The 19,807-nt window shown below is 31.3% G+C and overlaps 1 protein-coding gene across 1 annotated transcript in view; it reads left to right on the forward strand.

Moving 5' to 3' along the window:
- The window catches only part of LOC145295999 (exostosin-1b-like), a 361,235-nt gene extending 352,732 nt beyond the window's left edge, over positions 1–8,503 (forward strand). Inside the window, exon 2 of the mRNA XM_080142008.1 lies at positions 4,510–8,503. Within this exon, the coding sequence (XP_079998134.1) occupies positions 4,510–4,513 (4 nt within the window). The 3' untranslated portion in view covers positions 4,514–8,503. The remainder of the gene's footprint in view (positions 1–4,509) is intronic.
- The last annotated feature ends 11,304 nt before the right edge of the window (positions 8,504–19,807 follow it).

A 19,807-nucleotide genomic window follows, 5' to 3' on the forward strand; every position in this document is an offset into this window, starting at 1 on the left:
CTCTCTATAATCATTTATTTATTTTCTCTCTCTTTCTCTCTAAATATATTCATCTCTTTTAAAGTATTCGCTAATCACCTTGTATGCACACACACACACACACACACACACACACACGTGTGTATATGTAAGGATTAAAGTTAAATTCTTTAGATTAAAATATACATAAAAATATATTTAAGTTAAAAATTTGTTTAAAACAATGAATATATGGAAAAGAATTATATTTATTTCCTTAATCCATGGATTTTCGATAATGGTTCATGCAATCAGCAAAATTGTTTCATTTCCTCTGATGATATGTGACATCATCGAAAATCCATGGATTAAGGAAATAAATAAATTCTTTTCCATAATTTCATTGTTTCAAACAAATTTTTAACTTGAATATATTTTTATCTATATTTTAATCTACAGAAATTAACTTTAATCCTTAGACTTATACTTTGCTCTATTTTTATATATTGAGCTTTACCTTTTTGATTAGGATCGTCTTGAAAATATTATCTCACTAATATTTAATAAGACAATAATTCGTTTATGTAATCTGATTTAACTCTCTCTCTCTCTCTCTCTCTTATATATATATATATATATATATATATATATATATATATAAGAGAGAGAGAGAGAGAGAGAGAGAGAGAGAGAGAAATATAAGAAGGCTATAGCAATGCAGCGATCGGGTGTTAAAGTGATATGACATATGAACAAAAATAGACCAACAAACGAAGGTTCTGTAGGTTTTTCTTTTCTCTTCGTATATCTATTTTTCCAAATCAATAACAAATGCAAATCAGTAAATATGAAATTATCTTTTTTTTTTTTCAGAAGAAAGGTACCAAAAAATGTTTAAAAAAATAGTCCATATTTACTGATTTGTGATTGTTTGGGAAAATAAATAGCGATAGAAAGATTAAAAAGAAAAAACCTACAGGACCTGTGTTCGTTTGTCTATTTTTGTCCATTTGTCATATCACTTCAACATCCGGTTCCCTGTATTGCTCTAGCCTTTTTTATATTGCTACATGTTTATTTGCCAGCAATGCTTCAAGCAAACTACTTTTCCCTTATATGACTCATCTTGCCGCCTCCTCTCTTTCACATTCTCTCTCCTCATTTTCTAGAGGAGGCTGTAATGCTTGGAATGTCAGTCTTCTGAAACCGACAAGACTTTTTTTTTTTTTTTTAATTTTTGTTTCATCCAGAGTGCCTCCCTTTTTTTTTTTTTTTTTTTTTTTTTTATAGAACTGGATATCTCCCACATAAAAAAAAATCTAATGTCTAATTTTGCCCTCATGGGGAGGCAAATAGAGATTATTAATATTACCAAAGGATGTTTATCTTTCTACGAAAACAAGAAGATGTGACACAAGAGTTGGCAAAGTAGGATTTGAAAAGTCAGTGCCTTAGAAGAGCACTCTGGCATGCAAAAAATGTCCATCAACATGCCAAGGTAGGGTCGCTTCAGGCGATTAGCAACGAACTAAACTTTTCTCAAAGGGTGAGAAGATACAACTTGGGAGAATGAACCTCCTAGAACTATACAGGACTATAAATCTCAGCCAACAAAACAAGCCACTTCATCAATGGCCTAGAGTCTGGTTGGTAGCTTTGGGGCTGTGGAACCCAAACCCTCGTCCATATTGCCAGGGTGATTTCTTTGAATTAATCTATTTAATGCTTTATTAAACGTGTTTGTTTTTTATTGCTAAAAACTTAAGTGTACAATTTGTTGATTTCTATATTGCAATTGTATAATTTTTTTATGTTACATTTATTATGTTGGAATAAAATTATATAGTTATGAAAAATCGTGTATGTCTAAAAAAAATTTTTTTTTTTTTTTTTTTTAATTTAAATTGAGCCAGCAAGTACTTACATCCCACTTCCCTAAAAACTAGAGCTCACATTTAAATTGGAATCTCTTTGTCCATTAATCCAACCAAAACTTGAATAATAAACTATTTTTATTATTGGGATTCTAAAGGAAAAATAAATTATTCGCTTATGAAATCAATTCCTGAAAATTGTCCACAATACAAAGGATTTTTAAATAAACTTATAATTATACTTCATAGTTAAATAGTTCTATGCTTGCAGAACTAGTCAACACACTTGAGCTACTTTTGTAATATAAAAACTAAATCCTGATCTTAATTTAATGATGTAGTTTTACATTCTGTCAATAAATTAGCATTTCTGAATATTTAACGAGATAATTGTGCTAAGAATTCAAAGGTAACAACTAGAGTTCTTTCTGCAGAAATGCCTTCCACTGCGATACAGCATCAGAACAATAAATTCTCTGACATTGGAATTGTTAGGAGGAAAAAAGGCCAAAAATGAAAGCATCAAAGAATTTGTGCATTTCGATTGCATGAAAAAAAGTTTGCAAATGAAACTTAAATTTTTATGAATATTTGATACACTAAACTTTTTAGCCTGTTAAAAACAAAGTTATAGCTCATTGACTTAGAATGAGTGCTTGATGCGAAATTGATGGTTGAATGTGGTTTAATTTGTGCCCATTTTTGCATTAAATTAATCTCTCACTGGGCATGAATGGATACCATAATACTTAGTCCACTGCACCTTTTGACAAAGGTCTATACAAAATTTCAGTTAAATCAGCCCAGTAGTTTCCAAGAAAAATTGGGACGGACAAACAGACTAAAGAAATATATAGATATTTCAACCGTCGTACCAAATTGGAAGTAGACCAGGAATAGATGATCTGGGATTTTTTAAAGCAAAACCTATCCATTGGTAAATATTCTGAATTGATATAATGTTCACATCAGATAAAGAATACTTTAAACCTATGTTGATGACTTTTTTTTTTCTTTTTTGGATATTTTTTAATTATAACGTTTTAACTGAAATACAGGAGAGCAGTTGTTGATGGTTGATGAGTTCTGTTGGGATTGTTACATTGTTTTCATTAAATACAATTGTGAAAGGTATGAATCGATCTGATATCCCTCCAACTAAATTCAGTCTCCATAGAAACAACCGAGTATTTCCTATGATAAACTGTTCCGTTACACGATTAGCTTACGTCACCATGGCTGTTTCTAAAAAATAACTTTTCATTTTATATTTTTCGTTTATTGTTACATTTTATTCCGGGGTGGATAGGGGTGGTAAATTTGACTCGCAATTACATCTCATAAAAAAGTAGCAAGCTTTGTCACTCTATTATATTTATCTACTTTCTCATAACTCAAAACACCATCCTAATTTTTAATTAAGTGACATGCTACTTGGGCACCATCATTGTTTAATCTTCTTTTGATCATAATTGCTTACAAACTACAATTCAACTGGTGTCATGCCTGGTGCAGGCATTGACGGCTAAGGCTCTCCATCCATCTCTCTCCCTTGGGACATTTATCAATTCATTGTTGCTCATTATTTTTTGTATTGCCCAATTGTTCAGACTGTCGATATGTTTCTCATTGTCGTCCTCTACTGTCCTATCGAGTGAGGTGTGCTGATTGCTATAGCTTTCTTTGCAGTTGTACAGACAGTCCAAGCAATGCCCATATTGAGCGATTGTCCTGACCATAGTACCCAGAGGTATCTCCTCGGTACAACCAAATACAAAACCATGAAACTATTTCTGTTTGCTTCCGTATTACATCGGTCACCTGCTTTCCATGACCTCACGTTTCCCTGATCGGCAGGCTAAGTGGATTTTCGACTTAGTCCGTGGGATACCCTTGGGCAAACGGAGGGAAGGAGGCACCTTACTTTCCCTTTGAAAGTAGTGCTGCCTGCTATAAATTAGTTATAATTAAAATGTATCGTATTTGCAAAATATGTGAAAAGTGGAATGCATATGGAATGCATATGGAATGCTAAGATCACTGTTATGCGTGAGTTTAAGGATAACACCTATTCTCATTCCGGAATTACAGTTTCTAATAATGAATTAATAGATTAGACTGTCAAACCTTGGTAGGACAATTACTTTACAAAAAGGAAACTAAAATAAAATAAGTTTTTATTAGTCTACTTTACGGTCTTGCAATATAACTTAGGTAGTCATGTTGAACCTGGCTCATATTTATTTTTTACATTTCAAATAATAATACCTTTAAAATTGTCATGACATTACTGGTTATCTTTTTTTTCTATTGTTAAAATTCAAGAATTAAAAAAAAATTTTTTTGAAAATTAATTCTTGTTTGTAGAAGTAACAAAAGGATATGACTTATTTTTGAAGAATGGCCTTTTGTCAGAATTTTCAAAAGTTTTAAACGAAAAGAAAATTTCAAATCATTGTTTTAAAATACGGATTTCAGGAATATGAAAACTTTTTTCTCTCCAAATTCCTTTACCATTTTAGGTTGTCCATAAACATACTAAAATGAATCTAAATTATTTTCATATTATCTGCACAAATTTGAACAAATTGCATTATTAATCTTTTTTTTTTTTTTTTTTATTTTTTTTATTTTATTGAAAATTCGCTAAAATGAAAATTTTTTCTATCTTTTGCAGGTAAGCCGAATTCTTCGTTATTCCATGTGGTAATGTAAAACGTTTCTTTCTTTTTCATTCCTTAACGTTTCATAAAACTTCCATGCTACAGACTATATGAAAAATTTAATGTGTTACTGTTACATGTGGTAATATTTAATCTTGAGTAGAAGTTAAGTAAATTTTGTCGGAGGCAATAATAAACTTGGAGGGAGAAAGATACTTTCTTTTTTTTTTTTTTCACATTGTTGATTTGAACTTTGAAAATCCTTACATAATCCTTCTCATTAGAAAGTTATTTAAAACTTTTTGCTGAAATCAGATTGGATTGAATAAAAATTGTTTTTTTTGTTTGTTTTTTTACAAGAGGGTCAATAATTTATCAAGGCACGAAGACCACTCAAAAATAAGGGTTAATGGATGTACCGTAGTCATCAAGTCACCAGCTCACCAGCATAATAATGGTTAGTAGTGGAAATTTGGTATGATTTTATTATTTAAGGGGACAGCTCAGCAAGAACTTGTTTACATTGGATTTGAAGACAACCATGTTGTAGTCAGCTGGAAAGTAGACCAGCATAACAGTTCAAAAGGCGGGCAATTCTCGGAAAGAAACTTGTTCGTTTCAAACTTTATCAACTACCAACAAGCACACCCTGTGTGTTCTAACTCTCGGCCATGACCCTTTATATAACCATTTTTATTTTTTTTATTTTTTAAATGTTTAAATTTTGTTCAGGGTGAAATAACTCTCCAACTCAAAGCTTGTAGTTGGCCTTCGGGACAAGATCAAAGTGTAGTATCTGTTCTTCAGATGCGGCACTTCCATTTTTCGTTCTCTTTCAGTGGAGGAGAAATCCTTTACAACTGAGACAATTTTTATTTTTGTACCTTTTCTCCACGTTAAAAAACGACCCTGGTGTCTAACTCTGTCTTGTGGGGAGGCATTATAAATAGGAACTATCATTCGCTCACATCCAAATATATCTCCCTCCCAATGCAATCATCTACCTGTATAAAAACCAAATACATCCTAAGATGAAGTATTGTTGGCACATCTAGAAAGGAGTTGTTGAGAGTACCATTTCCTGCTTTGACAGGATACAAGATCATCTTAGAAATCTAGTGGAGGAAGTCCTTTTCTCTTACTTCTTGTTTCTCACAGAAGAAATGTTGCGAATCTATGCTTTATCGTTATTTTCATAGCAGGTGCTCGATGAGCTTCTATCTATAGTTACCCCCTGTAGAACATTTGTAGCCGACACTTGTTTACCTACAACTTCTATCTGTGTCTAAAACTAAACAATTCCATAAACAGCTCTAGATAATTCCTAGAACTACTTGTTGGTGGAACACAATACCGTGGGCTGCTTTCCAACTGATTATAACATAGCCGTTTTCAAGTCTAATGTAAACAAAGTTTTGTTAAGCTAGTTTTACATTATACCCAAGTTCTATTTTTATCAATCATCATGGTATTGTCTCACTGGCCACCCGACATTCATTAACCCTTATCCTAGAGTTATTATTGGCCCTTTATAACTGAGTGATAACACCTCCTCTAGTAAACAAAAAAAAAAAAATATATATATATTCGTGAATAAAAGAACACATTTTTATGACCCCCACCCCCTTTTTTACTAATTTCATTCTCAGCAGCAACGCGCAGAGAACTTTTTTCATGGCAGGTGAGCAAATGAAAAGAAAGGTGTCTGGGTGAGGCATAGGCTTATAATACATTATTCGAAAAGGGCACTTTTAAAACTGGAATAAAAGGGACAGGTGCTTGGGTACCCCTAGCACACACATTCTTCTCTGCACGTCCCTGGTCTTCAGTTTTTTTTTTTTTTTTTTTGTTTTTTTACAATCTTTTTGTTTCTTTTTAGATGATACTAAATCTGAATATATAAGGTATCTATGTTGGCAGTTTCTGAATTTTAGCTGGATGGATAGAAAGGACGACTTTCATTTACATAATCGATTAAGTCTAAAGTAAAGAACGTTTTAGCGTTTCCAGTGATGAAAACGACTATTGCAAGTTATGTAAAGATATTTTTAAAGTTCATCAAGTTCAACTCTAGGTTAACCGCTTGTGTCATGAAGTGCAACAATGCCCTACCCGCCCACTCCAGAAAGAATTTAAACATTTTTATCCAATATGCAAGAGGTTTAAAAGAAATAACAGCAAATACTTAAAAAAGATTATTTTTTATCTTCTCTCCAGCCAATCTCATGAGCATTTGTCCTGTAAATAGAGCAGTGCCCTGGAGGCTGTAAGATTAACAAAAAAAACAAAAAAAAACAAAAAAACAAAACAAAAACAATCAACATTAAAAAAAGAAATTATAAAGCATCTATGGATAAATTATCACTCGTATCTTCATCTTTTATTTCTAGATTAATTCTCTTCATCTTTTTATTTTATTTTTTTTTTTTGTAGAGGCGTTGGTGGTGGATATTTTTCGTTTTTTTTTTTTTTCTCACTTCAATCAGATACAACAAAATCATATCTAAATTTAATCAAAGAAAATTAGACGAACTAGCAGAGGTATGTGCTCTCCATAAGGCACAATTATTAAAAATAGTTATTTTGTGTCATCGTAAAGCTATGGTAAACACACTGATCTATAATACACATATATACAAATAAATCTCTTTCATCGCCCCCCCCTCTCTCTCTCTCTTTTTCACCGCCCCCTCTCTTTCTTATCCTCACCTTCATAAGTGGTGATTCCTTTGTAAAAAAAAAAAATAAAAAAATAAATTGTTTTAAATTTTCAACTACCGTGGAATTTCCATGAGTTCTGCTAGTCCAAATGATGCGAGCATTCAATCCTCATCTCCAAAACTTGGAAAGATAACATAAAATCCATTTAATAAGAAAAATAAAACATTTTGATGCTTCATCAATGAGATGACAGATTTTTGCCATAGCCGAATGTGATAGCAGGTTAGAGTACGTGATGTGGGGTGTGGTGGTCGGTAAGAATGTCTGATATATCAATAAACGTCTTAGCATAGATGTATTCATACCCAAGCCAGTGTGTGTAAGTGCTGATTGTATATATGTACATAGTAGGGGCCCATGCAAACAGCAGGACCTTGGGGACACAATTTGAAATATGAAGTAGGACAGAAATTAACACAGAGAACAATAAAGTGATGAAATGATTTTTTTTTTAAATCTTTTTTCCTCTCTTCGACTTCCTAGTCTCCATAGATATTAACTAGGTAACAGATGATTGCTTTAATAAAAGGCCAGTTCAAAAGAGAAAAATAATATTTAGATCTAGCGAAGATTAAAAGCGAATTGGAAGAAAGAAAAATTTCTTCAAACTGATCATTTATAAGCAAGGGAGTTAACTCTTGTTGATTCAAATTATTTTTATACTTGTCTTGTAAGGTATTGGCGGCCATGAGATCCTGAACGATTAAAAGATTATTGACATTGGCACATCTTCCAATAAACAGTAAATGAAATCTACCACAGCTGCAGTGCTAATTTGCAGATACTTTGTCTCCATTTTGGGGAAAATTAGCATAGTATTTTTTATTCCACTAATCAGCAACTTTATAATGAAGAGTAATGAGTAATTGTGGGTGTATAATTTATTTATATATATATGTCATCCACATGCAGTACTGTTTCGCTGTATCACAGCTCGTCGGTGCAGCTGGACAGGCAACTACCTCAAGCCAGGATTGAAACCTGACCACCCGTACAACAGTCAAGGCTTCTAACCATTAAGCTAATTGGCAGATGCTGTGCGAGTCGTGAATTAACGATGTTTTGACATCGTCCGAAATACCTAAGCTCGATTTGTTTACACAAAAGAGCATCGCTTAATACACTAATGGTAATTTGTGTATCACTTCTCAATATGCTTAACTCAAGATAAGGAGCATATATAGTCATCCACATACAGTACTGTTTCGCTGTTTCACAGCTCATCATTGCAGCTAGGTAGGCAACTACCTCCAGCCTGGATTGAAACCCCACTGCCCGTACGACAGTCAAGCCTTTTAACCATTACGCTATTTATATATATATATATATATATATATATATATATATATATATAAATTTTTTGTTGGCTTTTTTCTTTTCCTTTTTTTTCTTTTTTTCCTTTTCCTTTTTTTCTTTTTTTTTTTCCTTTTTTTTCTTTTTTCCTTTTTTCTTTTTTCCTTTTCCTTTTTTCTTTTTTCCTTTTCCTTTTTTTTTCTTTTTTCCTTTTCCTTTTTTCTTTTTTTTTCTTTTCTTTTTTTCTTTTTTCCTTTTTTCTTTTTCTTTTTTTGTTTTTTCTTTTTTTGTTTTTCTTTTTTTGTTTTTTTTCTTTTTTTGTTTTTTCTTTTTTTTGTTTTTTCTTTTTTTTTTTTTTCTTTTTGTTTTTCTTTTTTGTTTTTTCTTTTTGTTTTTCTTTTTTTGTTTTTTTCTTTTTTTTTTTTTTCTTTTTTTTTTTTTTCTTTTTTTGTTTTTTTTTCTTTTTTTTCTTTTTCTTTTCTTTTTTTTTTTCTTTTTCTTTTTTTCTTTTTTTTTTTTCTTTTTTTCTTTTTTTTTCTTTTTCTTTTTTTCTTTCTTTTTCTTTTTTCTTTTCTTTTCTTTTTTTCTTTTTCTTTTTTCTTTTTCTTTTTTTCTTTTTCTTTTTTCTTTTTCTTTTTTCTTTTTCTTTTCTTTCTTTTTCTTTTTCTTTTTCTTTTCTTTCTTTTTCTTTTTTTTCTTTTTCTTTTCTTTCTTTCTTTTTCTTTTCTTTCTTTTTCTTTTTTTCTTTTTCTTTTTTTTCTTTTTCTTTTTTTTTCTTTTTCTTTTTTTCTTTTTCTTTTTTCTTTTTTTTTCTTTTTCTTTTTTTTTCTTTTTCTTTTTTTTCTTTTTTTTTCTTTTTCTTTTTTTTTTCTTTTTCTTTTTTTTTCTTTTTTTCTTTTTTTCTTTTTCTTTTTTTTTCTTTTCTTTTTTTTCTTTTTAAGCGATATTAACAACTTCGAAACGTTTTCTACAATATAAGGTAGTCTGTATTGTACATCTGTACAGTACCAGACTACAGATGGTAGTGTCATGAGTTCGATCCTAACCCGTGCTGATGACGGCTGAAAGCTAGTAACATGCATGTCCTTGGGCATACATTTTATGCACGTAATATTTGATATGTATTAATGAAAAGCATGTGAACTTCAAATATAAGAATCATTCCAAAAGTAAGGTCTCCTATTTTTTTTTTCTTAACTCAAAATCTAAAACGTTGAGCTATGAAGAAAGAAGTAGTACCATTAAAACGAGAGACCTTTTGTGTTCTGGAATTTATTTTTCTATATAGACACCACCATTCTCAGTGCACTTTTGCCAATCTCTTTTGATGCCTCGGCTGTAAAAGTCTGCAACGCGTTTTATCAGTCACATTCCTCACCATCTGAAATTGAACCCATTCCCTTACTGTGCTAACATTAACTACATCGCCTTTGTAAACATCCAACAGGTGTCAATGAATGTTCATTGGTTCAATTTTTGTGCATGGAGGAATTAAATGGCGCATCTTTGCTTCTGGCGATTGCTTTCTTAGTCTGACACTGTCAATATCTACAACAGATAAAAACTTCAGTTAATGAATTCATAAGTTCAGTCATCATAACAAATCAAGTTAGAATTCCCTTTGGCCCATTCGATCAGAATAAAAAAGAAAAAAAAAGAGGCATTACTTTTGGAGTGCCTCTCGCACATTAATCAACCTATAAATTTTCAAACGTACCTATAAAATTATTTGCAATAAGATTTACATAGCTGATGTTTACTGGAAAAAAAAAAAAGATTTTTTTTTCTTTGTTTTCTTTGAATGGCTTCCTTAAAAGGAAGCCCTAGATCAAAGCTAATACGAAAGGATTTGAAAAAGATTGATAATTTCTATAATGATTGCAAAACTAAACATTAAAAAAAAAAACTGTTTTCATACTTTTAAATGTATTCGCTTGGAAGTAATTCCAAAAATTTGATTAATTTGCATGTGCATCTTAGTTCAAATTAAAGCCTCTCACCCAAAGAAAAACGAAATTAACTGTAATATTTAATTTATCGAATGAATACTTAAAAAAAATGTTTTTCGGCAAGTTATGAACTTCTGTTTCTCCTTAATACGCTCCAACCAAATATTAAAGAAAAAAGTTTTTTTCTTGCTTACGGCAAGTCTTTTAATAATTTTTTTTCTTATGTATATTATTTTAGTAAATGAGTTCTTTTTGGCTCAAAAACTGATTTCTTGAAGTATTTAATAATTAAAAAAAAACGTTAAATGTATCCTTTCATACCATGAGCAAAATCCAAGTGTTAATTATAAGTTTCAACACATCCCAAAAACAAATCAAAAGCAAATTTCAGATCTTATTCAAAGTCTGTTTCTTAAAGCAGTATTTTTGTGGGGTTTTTGTTTTTGTCGTTTTTGTTTTGTTTTTAAATCAGAAGATCTCATCTGAGGTCTTTTTTACAAAATTATTTCCCGTTCTTAAAGGAAAAGAAAAAAAACAAATCTGTTCAAATCTCCCAATGGGGTAAACACTAAACCAGTATCGTGTGTATATATGCGTGTTCACATATGCATAATAAAAATCTGAATTACTGACTAGTGTATTGTGAGCATATAAAATATATATAATTAGAATTGTGTAGTTCATTCAAATCATTTTTATAAAAATAATATAAAATATTGAATCTTGGTTGTTATATTCGAGTTTTCATTCTTCTTTAGTTGCATCGTTTTTGTTTTTTTTTTAACTTAACCTTTAATTTACTTTAGATTGTTTTGATTCCATGAGTCATTATCAAATCCACCTGAACCTCTGGCGTAATGGTTAAAAGTGCTGCTTATCAGTTCTAAGTGACAATTTTCTGAAAGCTGAACTTTTAATCCTTGTTAAAGGGAGTAATCTATATACCTATTAAGTTAACTTTTTTTTTCTCGCTCTGACATTGATATCAAAAGTCTACATTTTCTATTTGAAAATTATTAAAATGAACTTAATATGCTCAGTCATAGATATGCGAGCGACTACATGAATGTTAACTAATTTGCATATTTCTTTGAAAAACAAACATTAATTTTTTTATGATTTCTTATTAGATGACTCATTTCATTTTACGATTATGCTTAGTTCTTTTTATGCATAGTTATATATAAATATATGGCATAGAATTTAAGTTGAAATATTTTTTTTTACTTACAATATATATAGATAAGTGACCATGTCATGTATGTGCGAAAAGTCTCTACCAGACACCTCTCTGAATATTAGGTCTACAGGGTTGAAATTTGATACATAGTGTATTTGTACCTGTAGCACACTTTCGATTTGTTTTTTTTTTTTTGCCAGCAGAAATTGTTGCTCAGGGGGTCAGAATTGAAAACAAAACAGTTGACTTTGCAGGAGTAGTTGACCAAACTTATTTACATGCACAAATCTACATTCATAGGTAAAAGAACTTTATTTCATATATATATATATATACATACGAAATCTGCATAAATTAAAATATATTTAAGCTTATTTATGACCGGGTAACTCCGGGTGACGTGATAGTAACTTCTATTCAGTCATAAAAAAACATCTACACTTTTCAATCAAATAAAAGGGTCGGTTCCAAGTTCGACGTAAAGATTCACAAGTTTGATTAGAAGATTCGAAGTTCGAAAAGATGCACCTGAAGAATGTCAGGAAATATGTTGTCTGAAATGTTGCATACATAACAGGATAAAATAATAGTTTGAATAATCTGAATAATTATGATAATCTGTTTTGACTGAAATAAACTCTCTCACTCACACACACACACTCTTTAAAATACAATATTAACGGAATTATCTTTTTTTCCTTTGAAAATAAAATTATCAAGAAAATCCGTTTTATTACATTAACCAATGTTGTGGCTTGGCCTTTTGGCCAAGATCAAAGTGTAGTATCTGTTCTTCAGATGCGGCACTTCCATTTCTCGTTCTCTTTCAGTGGAGGAGAAATCCTTCACAACTGAGACAATTTTTATTTTTGTACCTTTTCTCCACGTTAAAAACCGACCCTGGTGTCCAACTCTGTCCCGTGGGGAGGCATTGTAAATAGGTACAATCTTATTCAAAGAATATTTAGCTGATACTGTCAATTATTCTAACGAGTAATTTCTTTTTAATTATGTTGACTCTGACAGACCCTTATTTCAAAAGAAATATTATCAACAGGAAATTATATCGATTGATGTAGAAAGAATCATGGAATTTTTAGTCTTGCATGAATAGACATTTTATCCCATTAAAAACCAGCAAAAGTTATGGCCCGTTGACTTAGTGTTTTATGCCAAATTGATGACTGAATATGTTTAAATTTGTGCTTATTTCTGCATTAAATATTACTCTCTAACGTTGCATTGAATACTTAGTTTATTGCACCTTATAACAAATGCCCATACAAAATTTCGTTGCTAGTGCTATTTTTTAAATCGTATTTCCAAGTTTAAAGTTTTATGTTTTTTTTATTCAATTGTAAAGTTAAAGTATAGAATAAGTACAAAACACCCTCCCCTTCCCATGTTAAGAATGTCTTTTTAAATAATAACGTTATTTCAGCACGGATCAATAAGTGCACTAGTACCCAAATTTCAGCCATTTCAGCCTAATAGTTGTCGAGAAAAAGTTGAACTGACAGACAGATAGACGAAGAGAAATATGAATTTGGGCATTGAGCAAGGTCACTTGTTTGTTTTTGCTGCAAGTCTAAGGGACTTTTTTTTTTTTTTTTTTTTTTTTTTTTCATTGTTATAATTTTTGTTTAAGAAAATAAAGATAGAAAACTGATAGCCCTTTTCTCAACACATTAAGCAATTCCATATGATGTTAACTTTAATGTCAGTAGCACTTTATGTCAGGAAAAAAAAACAATTTAATTAGATTATCTTGTCGGGAGCCATGTAAGTTCCACGAAAAGTTGCTGATGATACAAGTACGAATTTTATGGCAATTTGCTTATCAACAATGGGTGGCCGGATGCCCTTTCAGACCGAGTGCTTTTGTTTTGTTTTTTTTAACTCATCTTAATGAATGGAATCATATTGGATTATTTTAGATCATTGTTAAGATGGGTTTTGTTTTTGTTGCATTGAAGTGGAGTGTGCCATAACTTTTATAGTAAAAAAACAAACAAAATAAATAAAATAACAAAACAAACAAAACAAATCTTAGAGACGCTTGCTAAAATGAGAAACAGATGATAACTGCACACACAACCTTTTAGCAAACTTTGCCTTATTTCTATGACCAATTACAAGAGAAGACCACAAATTTGTTAGTTTTATCCTTTTCGGAATTCTGACAGGGTGTATGTGGGTGGATGTGAAATGTCTTTATTGGGTAATATTGTTTTAGTTTTATATCAGTGATGAGAAAAACCTGTTAAATTGTCTGTGAATGGGACAGAGGTAGGTGGTTGGCTTGTTGGAGCTGTTTATTTCAAGACCTATGACTAATCCAACTGGATTTGAACAGAAGTTTACCATTATGACATCCGAATCTTTGAACTTGGGAATATATATATATATATATATATATATATATATATATATATATATATATATATACACACACACACACACTCACACATACTAGCAGGCCACCTGGCGTTGCCCGGTTGTAAAATTAACATAAATATTTTAATTAATGCAGATTTTTTGTTTATTATAAACAGAAATACCTTAGGTATTAAACGTTACGTTAAATTTCTAAAAAATAAATAAATAAAACTAAAACTTTATTGTTTTTTTTTGGGGGGGGGGATCACCAAAGTTAATCAACTTTGAACCTGGTCAGTACAGAATGGGTGACCATTTGAAACTTCTAGGTGCTGTATGTGCACTCCGCTTATCTTGGCATTGTTTCCAATCGTCCTGGACTTTTTCCTTGCCACTGGATTCAAGCAGTGCCAATTCAGGAAAGGTGTGTTTGGTGATTGCGCAACCCTTGCCTCACAATTACATGCACAATTGCCCTTACAGGGGGTATCCTTTGTCTTTCGAGACTGAACGGAGGCATCGCGAAATAATCAATTTATACCCAATTACTACCACTAACGATTACTACGCTATTATCACGGTGACTACCCTTTATCCTTGAGTGGCCTTTGAGTCTTGATAACTGTTGACTCCTTTGTTCAAATAAAAGCATAATATTCACAGTTTATGTTAACTATTAATTTAATAGCAATTCTATCCCTTCTTTTTCTACCTAATCCCCATCATTCTCGATCCACTTTTGCCAGAAATTCAATAACTTATCTCTGTTCCTGACACATTTTCAAGTGTTCCTTTCTTGGAGTCTCATAACGTCAATTATTTGCAACAGAGATGAAACGTTCAGGTCATGAATGTATAAGTTCAGTCATCATAACAATGCAATTTGTTATCCCCTCTGATCCATAGGAGGTATTATTTTTGGAATACCCCTCGTGTGTGCAAATATTGAGGATAAAGATTAATAATTGTAAATTATAAATCATTTTCAAAAAGAGAAAAAAAAAAAATCAAACAACATCAACATTTTGAAACTGATTCCTGATTTAGAATTATTAATCTTTATGCTCAATATTAATATAGCTCTAGGATAAATATACCTATTCAGCTTATATATATACAGCACTGTGAGCAATGTTGCTTTAAAGTATTAATACATTAAATTAAACTTTGCTCTTCTAGATTTCGGGTCTAATTCCCTCTATAAATTATACTTTTAAAATAAAATTTTAAAATAAAAAAATTGCTCGATATATCTTGTAAAACTTATAATCACAGGTTTCCATACCAGTTGATTGTTAGATAATTTTATTCTGAAGTGTGTGTGTGTGTGTGTGTGTGTATATATATATATATATATATATATATATATATTATTGATGGATGACATTTTGGGAATACCAGACGCTATATGTGCTCTCTGTTTATCTTGGCATTGTTTCTCGTTGTCCTAGACCTCTTGCCACTGGAATAAAGCAATGCTAATTTGAGAAATGTGTAGTTGGAGATTGTGCAATCCTTGCTTCACATTTACACGCGCAGTAACCCTTACGGGGAATATCGATTCTCTCTCAAAACTGAACCAAAGGCATGAGAATATCGTATATCAAATTATTGGTTTAACATCTTTGTTTATGACAACACAAGCTTCGGACAAATTTATTTGCTTATTTAAGGATATCTCTACGGGGGTATTCGTTCGAAGGATACGCTTTTGATCCCCGATTGCATCTTATCTGGTCCTACATGGGCAAAACCTCCTCCTTCTCCTCCTCCTCTTCAGAGCTACAATCTTGGTACTTGAATGGATTCACTCACCACCACAGTGTTCACATGGGAAAACCAATGAAGCATGCCTCATCTTAAAGCAGAGTAATTGAGAGACGTTAGGCGAACGTTTTCGTCCCAGCCAAGCGTAGCTGCAATTTATTGCCAATCCTGGGGGTCCCAACACCCACTACCGTTGAACACAGACATAAAACACCTTGCTTGTTTGAGAGACGATTAAATGTTTCTTCAACATTTCTGCAGTTTTCTTCCTGTCTGACAATAATAACCGAACCTCTTGGGAAATACAACCCTATTTAAAAATGGAGTGTATGCTGTCAGTCAGGAGAAAAAAAACAAAAAAAAAACGTTCAGTATTTTAAATTGATTTTTTTTTTTATTATCGATTGGATATTTTGGCGAGTTTTCCTATTTTAGTGATGTCACACGAGATTTACGAATGTGATTTTTCTATTTTTATATAGGTATAAAGAGAGAAAGAGTGGTCGATGTGTAAAGAAATATAGGATGGAAGATGTGGAGAGTGAGAGTGAAATAGATGGAGGGAGATGGGGAAAGAAAGAAATGAAGGAGCTAGAAATGTAGGAAAATAAAAGAAAAGAGAGATGGATATAGTGAGACTGTGATAATGTGAGGGGCAGCTATAAAGATGGCTAAAAGAGAAATATATAGATATATGTAGACTGGTTGTCTATAGGAGGAGGCAAGTCTAAGTAAAAATAGAACACTGTGATCCCAGCCCAAAGACTAGGGTTAAGACTGTGTGTGTGCGTTTCATAGAATTCGCTCCAGACAAGGTATAAAGCCATTTGAACACAAATGCTAAATATTTGTCCCGAAAATAGAATATTGTGGAACAGAACAATTTTTTTTTTATGGAAAATGCTCTAAACAAAGCGTAAAGCCATTTGAAGTCTCTCTCTTTGACAGAATGATTATTACTGACCAGCCGTGGCACTCTTCATGAATCTTCATTGACTCTGGTTCTGTGCCATTCTGAGCAACTGAGCTATGCTAATGTATGCGATGTCCTTCACATTGTCTGGCATTCTTGTTTTTGGTCTTCCATATCCTCTTCTTGCAAGGGTTGTACCAAAGAGCAGATTTTTTGTTAAATCGTCTGTTCTGGCTACATGTCCCAAAAATCACAATTTCCTGTCCTTGTTGTCCAACAGTCTTCAGCATGATCCAATCTTCTCCAGAACCCATTCGTTTGTACCCATTTGAAGTAAGAAATCTCCTTAAAAAAAAAAACTATCAAAATATAGTAGAGAAATAGAAAAATACATGTTTTTATACAGCTTATTATGTGCACTATATTTTCCTGCTCTCCTATATTTGGCCCCATTTTTTCCTATATGTTCTTTCCACGTATATTTGAAATTCCTTCATTCTGTTGTATACATATAATCTTTCTTTATCTCATTTCTAAACTGATGTTAAGCCATTTTTATCGTACATATATAAATCTGGCTCTTTCTCCTCTTCTGATGAGAAGCATTTGACTTGGAAATGTTATGGCTTAATGAAGTTCTTTTTTTTTTCTTATTGATCTGATGTAATTAAGTTTTTATTTAACTTTTAATTCTCATCTTTTATTTCTTATATTTATTGCTCCACCTAATCATGTAAAGTATTTACTATCTCGAGAGGTTCCTTTACTAAAAGAACATTTTTATCTTTATTAACTTATATATATATATATATTGGGTGCTTTTTAGAGGCGGCGAACTTGAAATTGACAATTTTCTTTTCTTTAATTGCTGATTTGACAACTATGAGTTATTTTGAGTTCATCTTGGTTTGACAATTTATCATGTAGAGATGGACACCTGTGCACCGTTTGCAAATTGCAAATGATACGATTAATTTGCTGAGAGAAACATTTGACAAAAGAATAATTTCACGAAATTAGTGACTTTGTGTATGCAATTTAATCCCATTAATTCCTTCGGGGATATATAAAGTCCCATGTCTACGCTGATAAACTAGACATAGTAGACCATTTGGAAGACGGCATTATATACATTATTGCTGAATTAAAGCCTAATTTTATGTATAGAGTTTGAAAATTTGACCTCTAGATTACACCATATGCCAAAAATTATTATTTGGAATAAACCACATATTTGTATAATGAAACATATTTTTCTGTGATTTATTTTAAAGTTAGCCGCATTTAAAAAAAACACACACACACACACACACATACATATATATATATCACAAGAAGCATTTAGCTTCAAAAATGCCATGGCCTAAAGGTTTCTCCCTCATTCATCTTTCTACAACGCTTATTGAATCTATATAATTATAAAACTCAAATGACTTTGTAACCGGTGTTGTAACCCAACATCCGGTTTACAACTTCCGGTTGCGCATGTGTACATAAACAAATAATCGACGTGACAATAAAACATGTTGTTTTTACTGTGTACGTTTTCAGCGTCCCAATTGTTTTTTTTTTGTTTTTTTTGTGTTTAAATTATTCAAATAAACAATTGTTAATACTTTCTGCATTTTTTTTTATATCGTCCATTTCCGTATTACGTTTAAGTTATTTTAACACAATTTTCTTACAAATAAATCTACTTTAACCCGTTGACAACCATAAGAGCATTTTACAACAGCGATTTCCCCCATTGCCTTCATTTTTTTTTACATTTATTCTCCGTTTTTAATACACCTTTCTTAAAAACATGCATACATTTTCTTCTACACTACCAACATAAATAAATAACCCCGAAAATGTTTTTTTTTTAATTTGCGTTACAAATAATCAATGCGACAATAAAACAAATTGGTTTTCAGCGTCCCAATTGTTTTTTTTTTTGTTGTTGTTTTTTTGCGGTAAAATTAAGATATATCAAAATTTGAATTTAACTTTAAGTATTATGGTATCTGTTCAGTGCACATTTACCTATAAGTATGGCAAACAAATTATAATTCAATGTCTGTAATTTTTTTTTCAAAAATAAACAATTATAAACAGAAGGACTCATAGAAATCTATCTATATTCTTTTTTCACTGTAATAGAAATGTTTATGTCAGAAAAAAACCAATTTCTTTACGTCATAAGTGTCACGCTCATACAGTAATTCCATAGCTAATATAATATACTGACCCAACGGGTCACCGGTAGTCTAGTTGATAATGTAATAAAGTGCATAAGTAACTTTGCTTTTTATCTTGAATAATTAATTCTTTATTGCTTGCCTCTCTTAACCAGGCAGAGATTTTTTTTTTATCTAGATAGGTTTACCTTAACCATTGAAAATTTAGTTTTCAGCTTTATTTTTATTATATATATATATATATATATATATATATATATATATATATATATATATATAGATAGATAGATATAGTAAGTTATGAAAATATATATGGCAATTAAGCTACACAAGAATGAAATGCACAATATTCTGTGTAGCTTAATTGCCATATATATCTTCATAACTTACTACCTAGCTCTACCTGTGTATTGAGCACTGTTAAAGTAAATACGGAAAATTTACGCATAAAAATATATCTGCGTATATTAGTTTGTGATTAAATGAAATCGTCATATAGTAGAACCCCGGCTTACGGTGGTCCTAGAATGCGTTTTTTTTTTTTTTTCTCTTCTTTTTCAGAATACAATGTAGAGTAGGATGTTTTTCCAGGCCCTGGTTATGGTACTTACAGTGTTATTTATAATATTATTTGATTATATACATGTGTATTATATACTGTACTGTATTTTGTTACTAATTTTTAATACCGTATCCCGGGGTTCTACTGTGTATTTCATAACTTACTACAAATGTGTGTGTGTGTGTATTAGACAAACATACCAGAGATTTTTTCTCTATTTCCTTTGCCATAATACTTTACTTTCTATATATCACCCCCCCCCCATTTTTGTGAAGTTTCCTCATCTTTAAAAGTACTTAGTCACCGTCGCTAAAATCTTTGTTCCTTGTACCATCTACGTTGCTTCTTTTTAAAGACGGTCCATGTCT

Source organism: Euprymna scolopes, chromosome 16 (assembly GCF_053919585.1).
Source record: "Euprymna scolopes isolate OS-2025 chromosome 16, ASM5391958v1, whole genome shotgun sequence".
In the NCBI taxonomy this organism is placed as follows: domain Eukaryota; kingdom Metazoa; phylum Mollusca; class Cephalopoda; order Sepiida; family Sepiolidae; genus Euprymna; species Euprymna scolopes.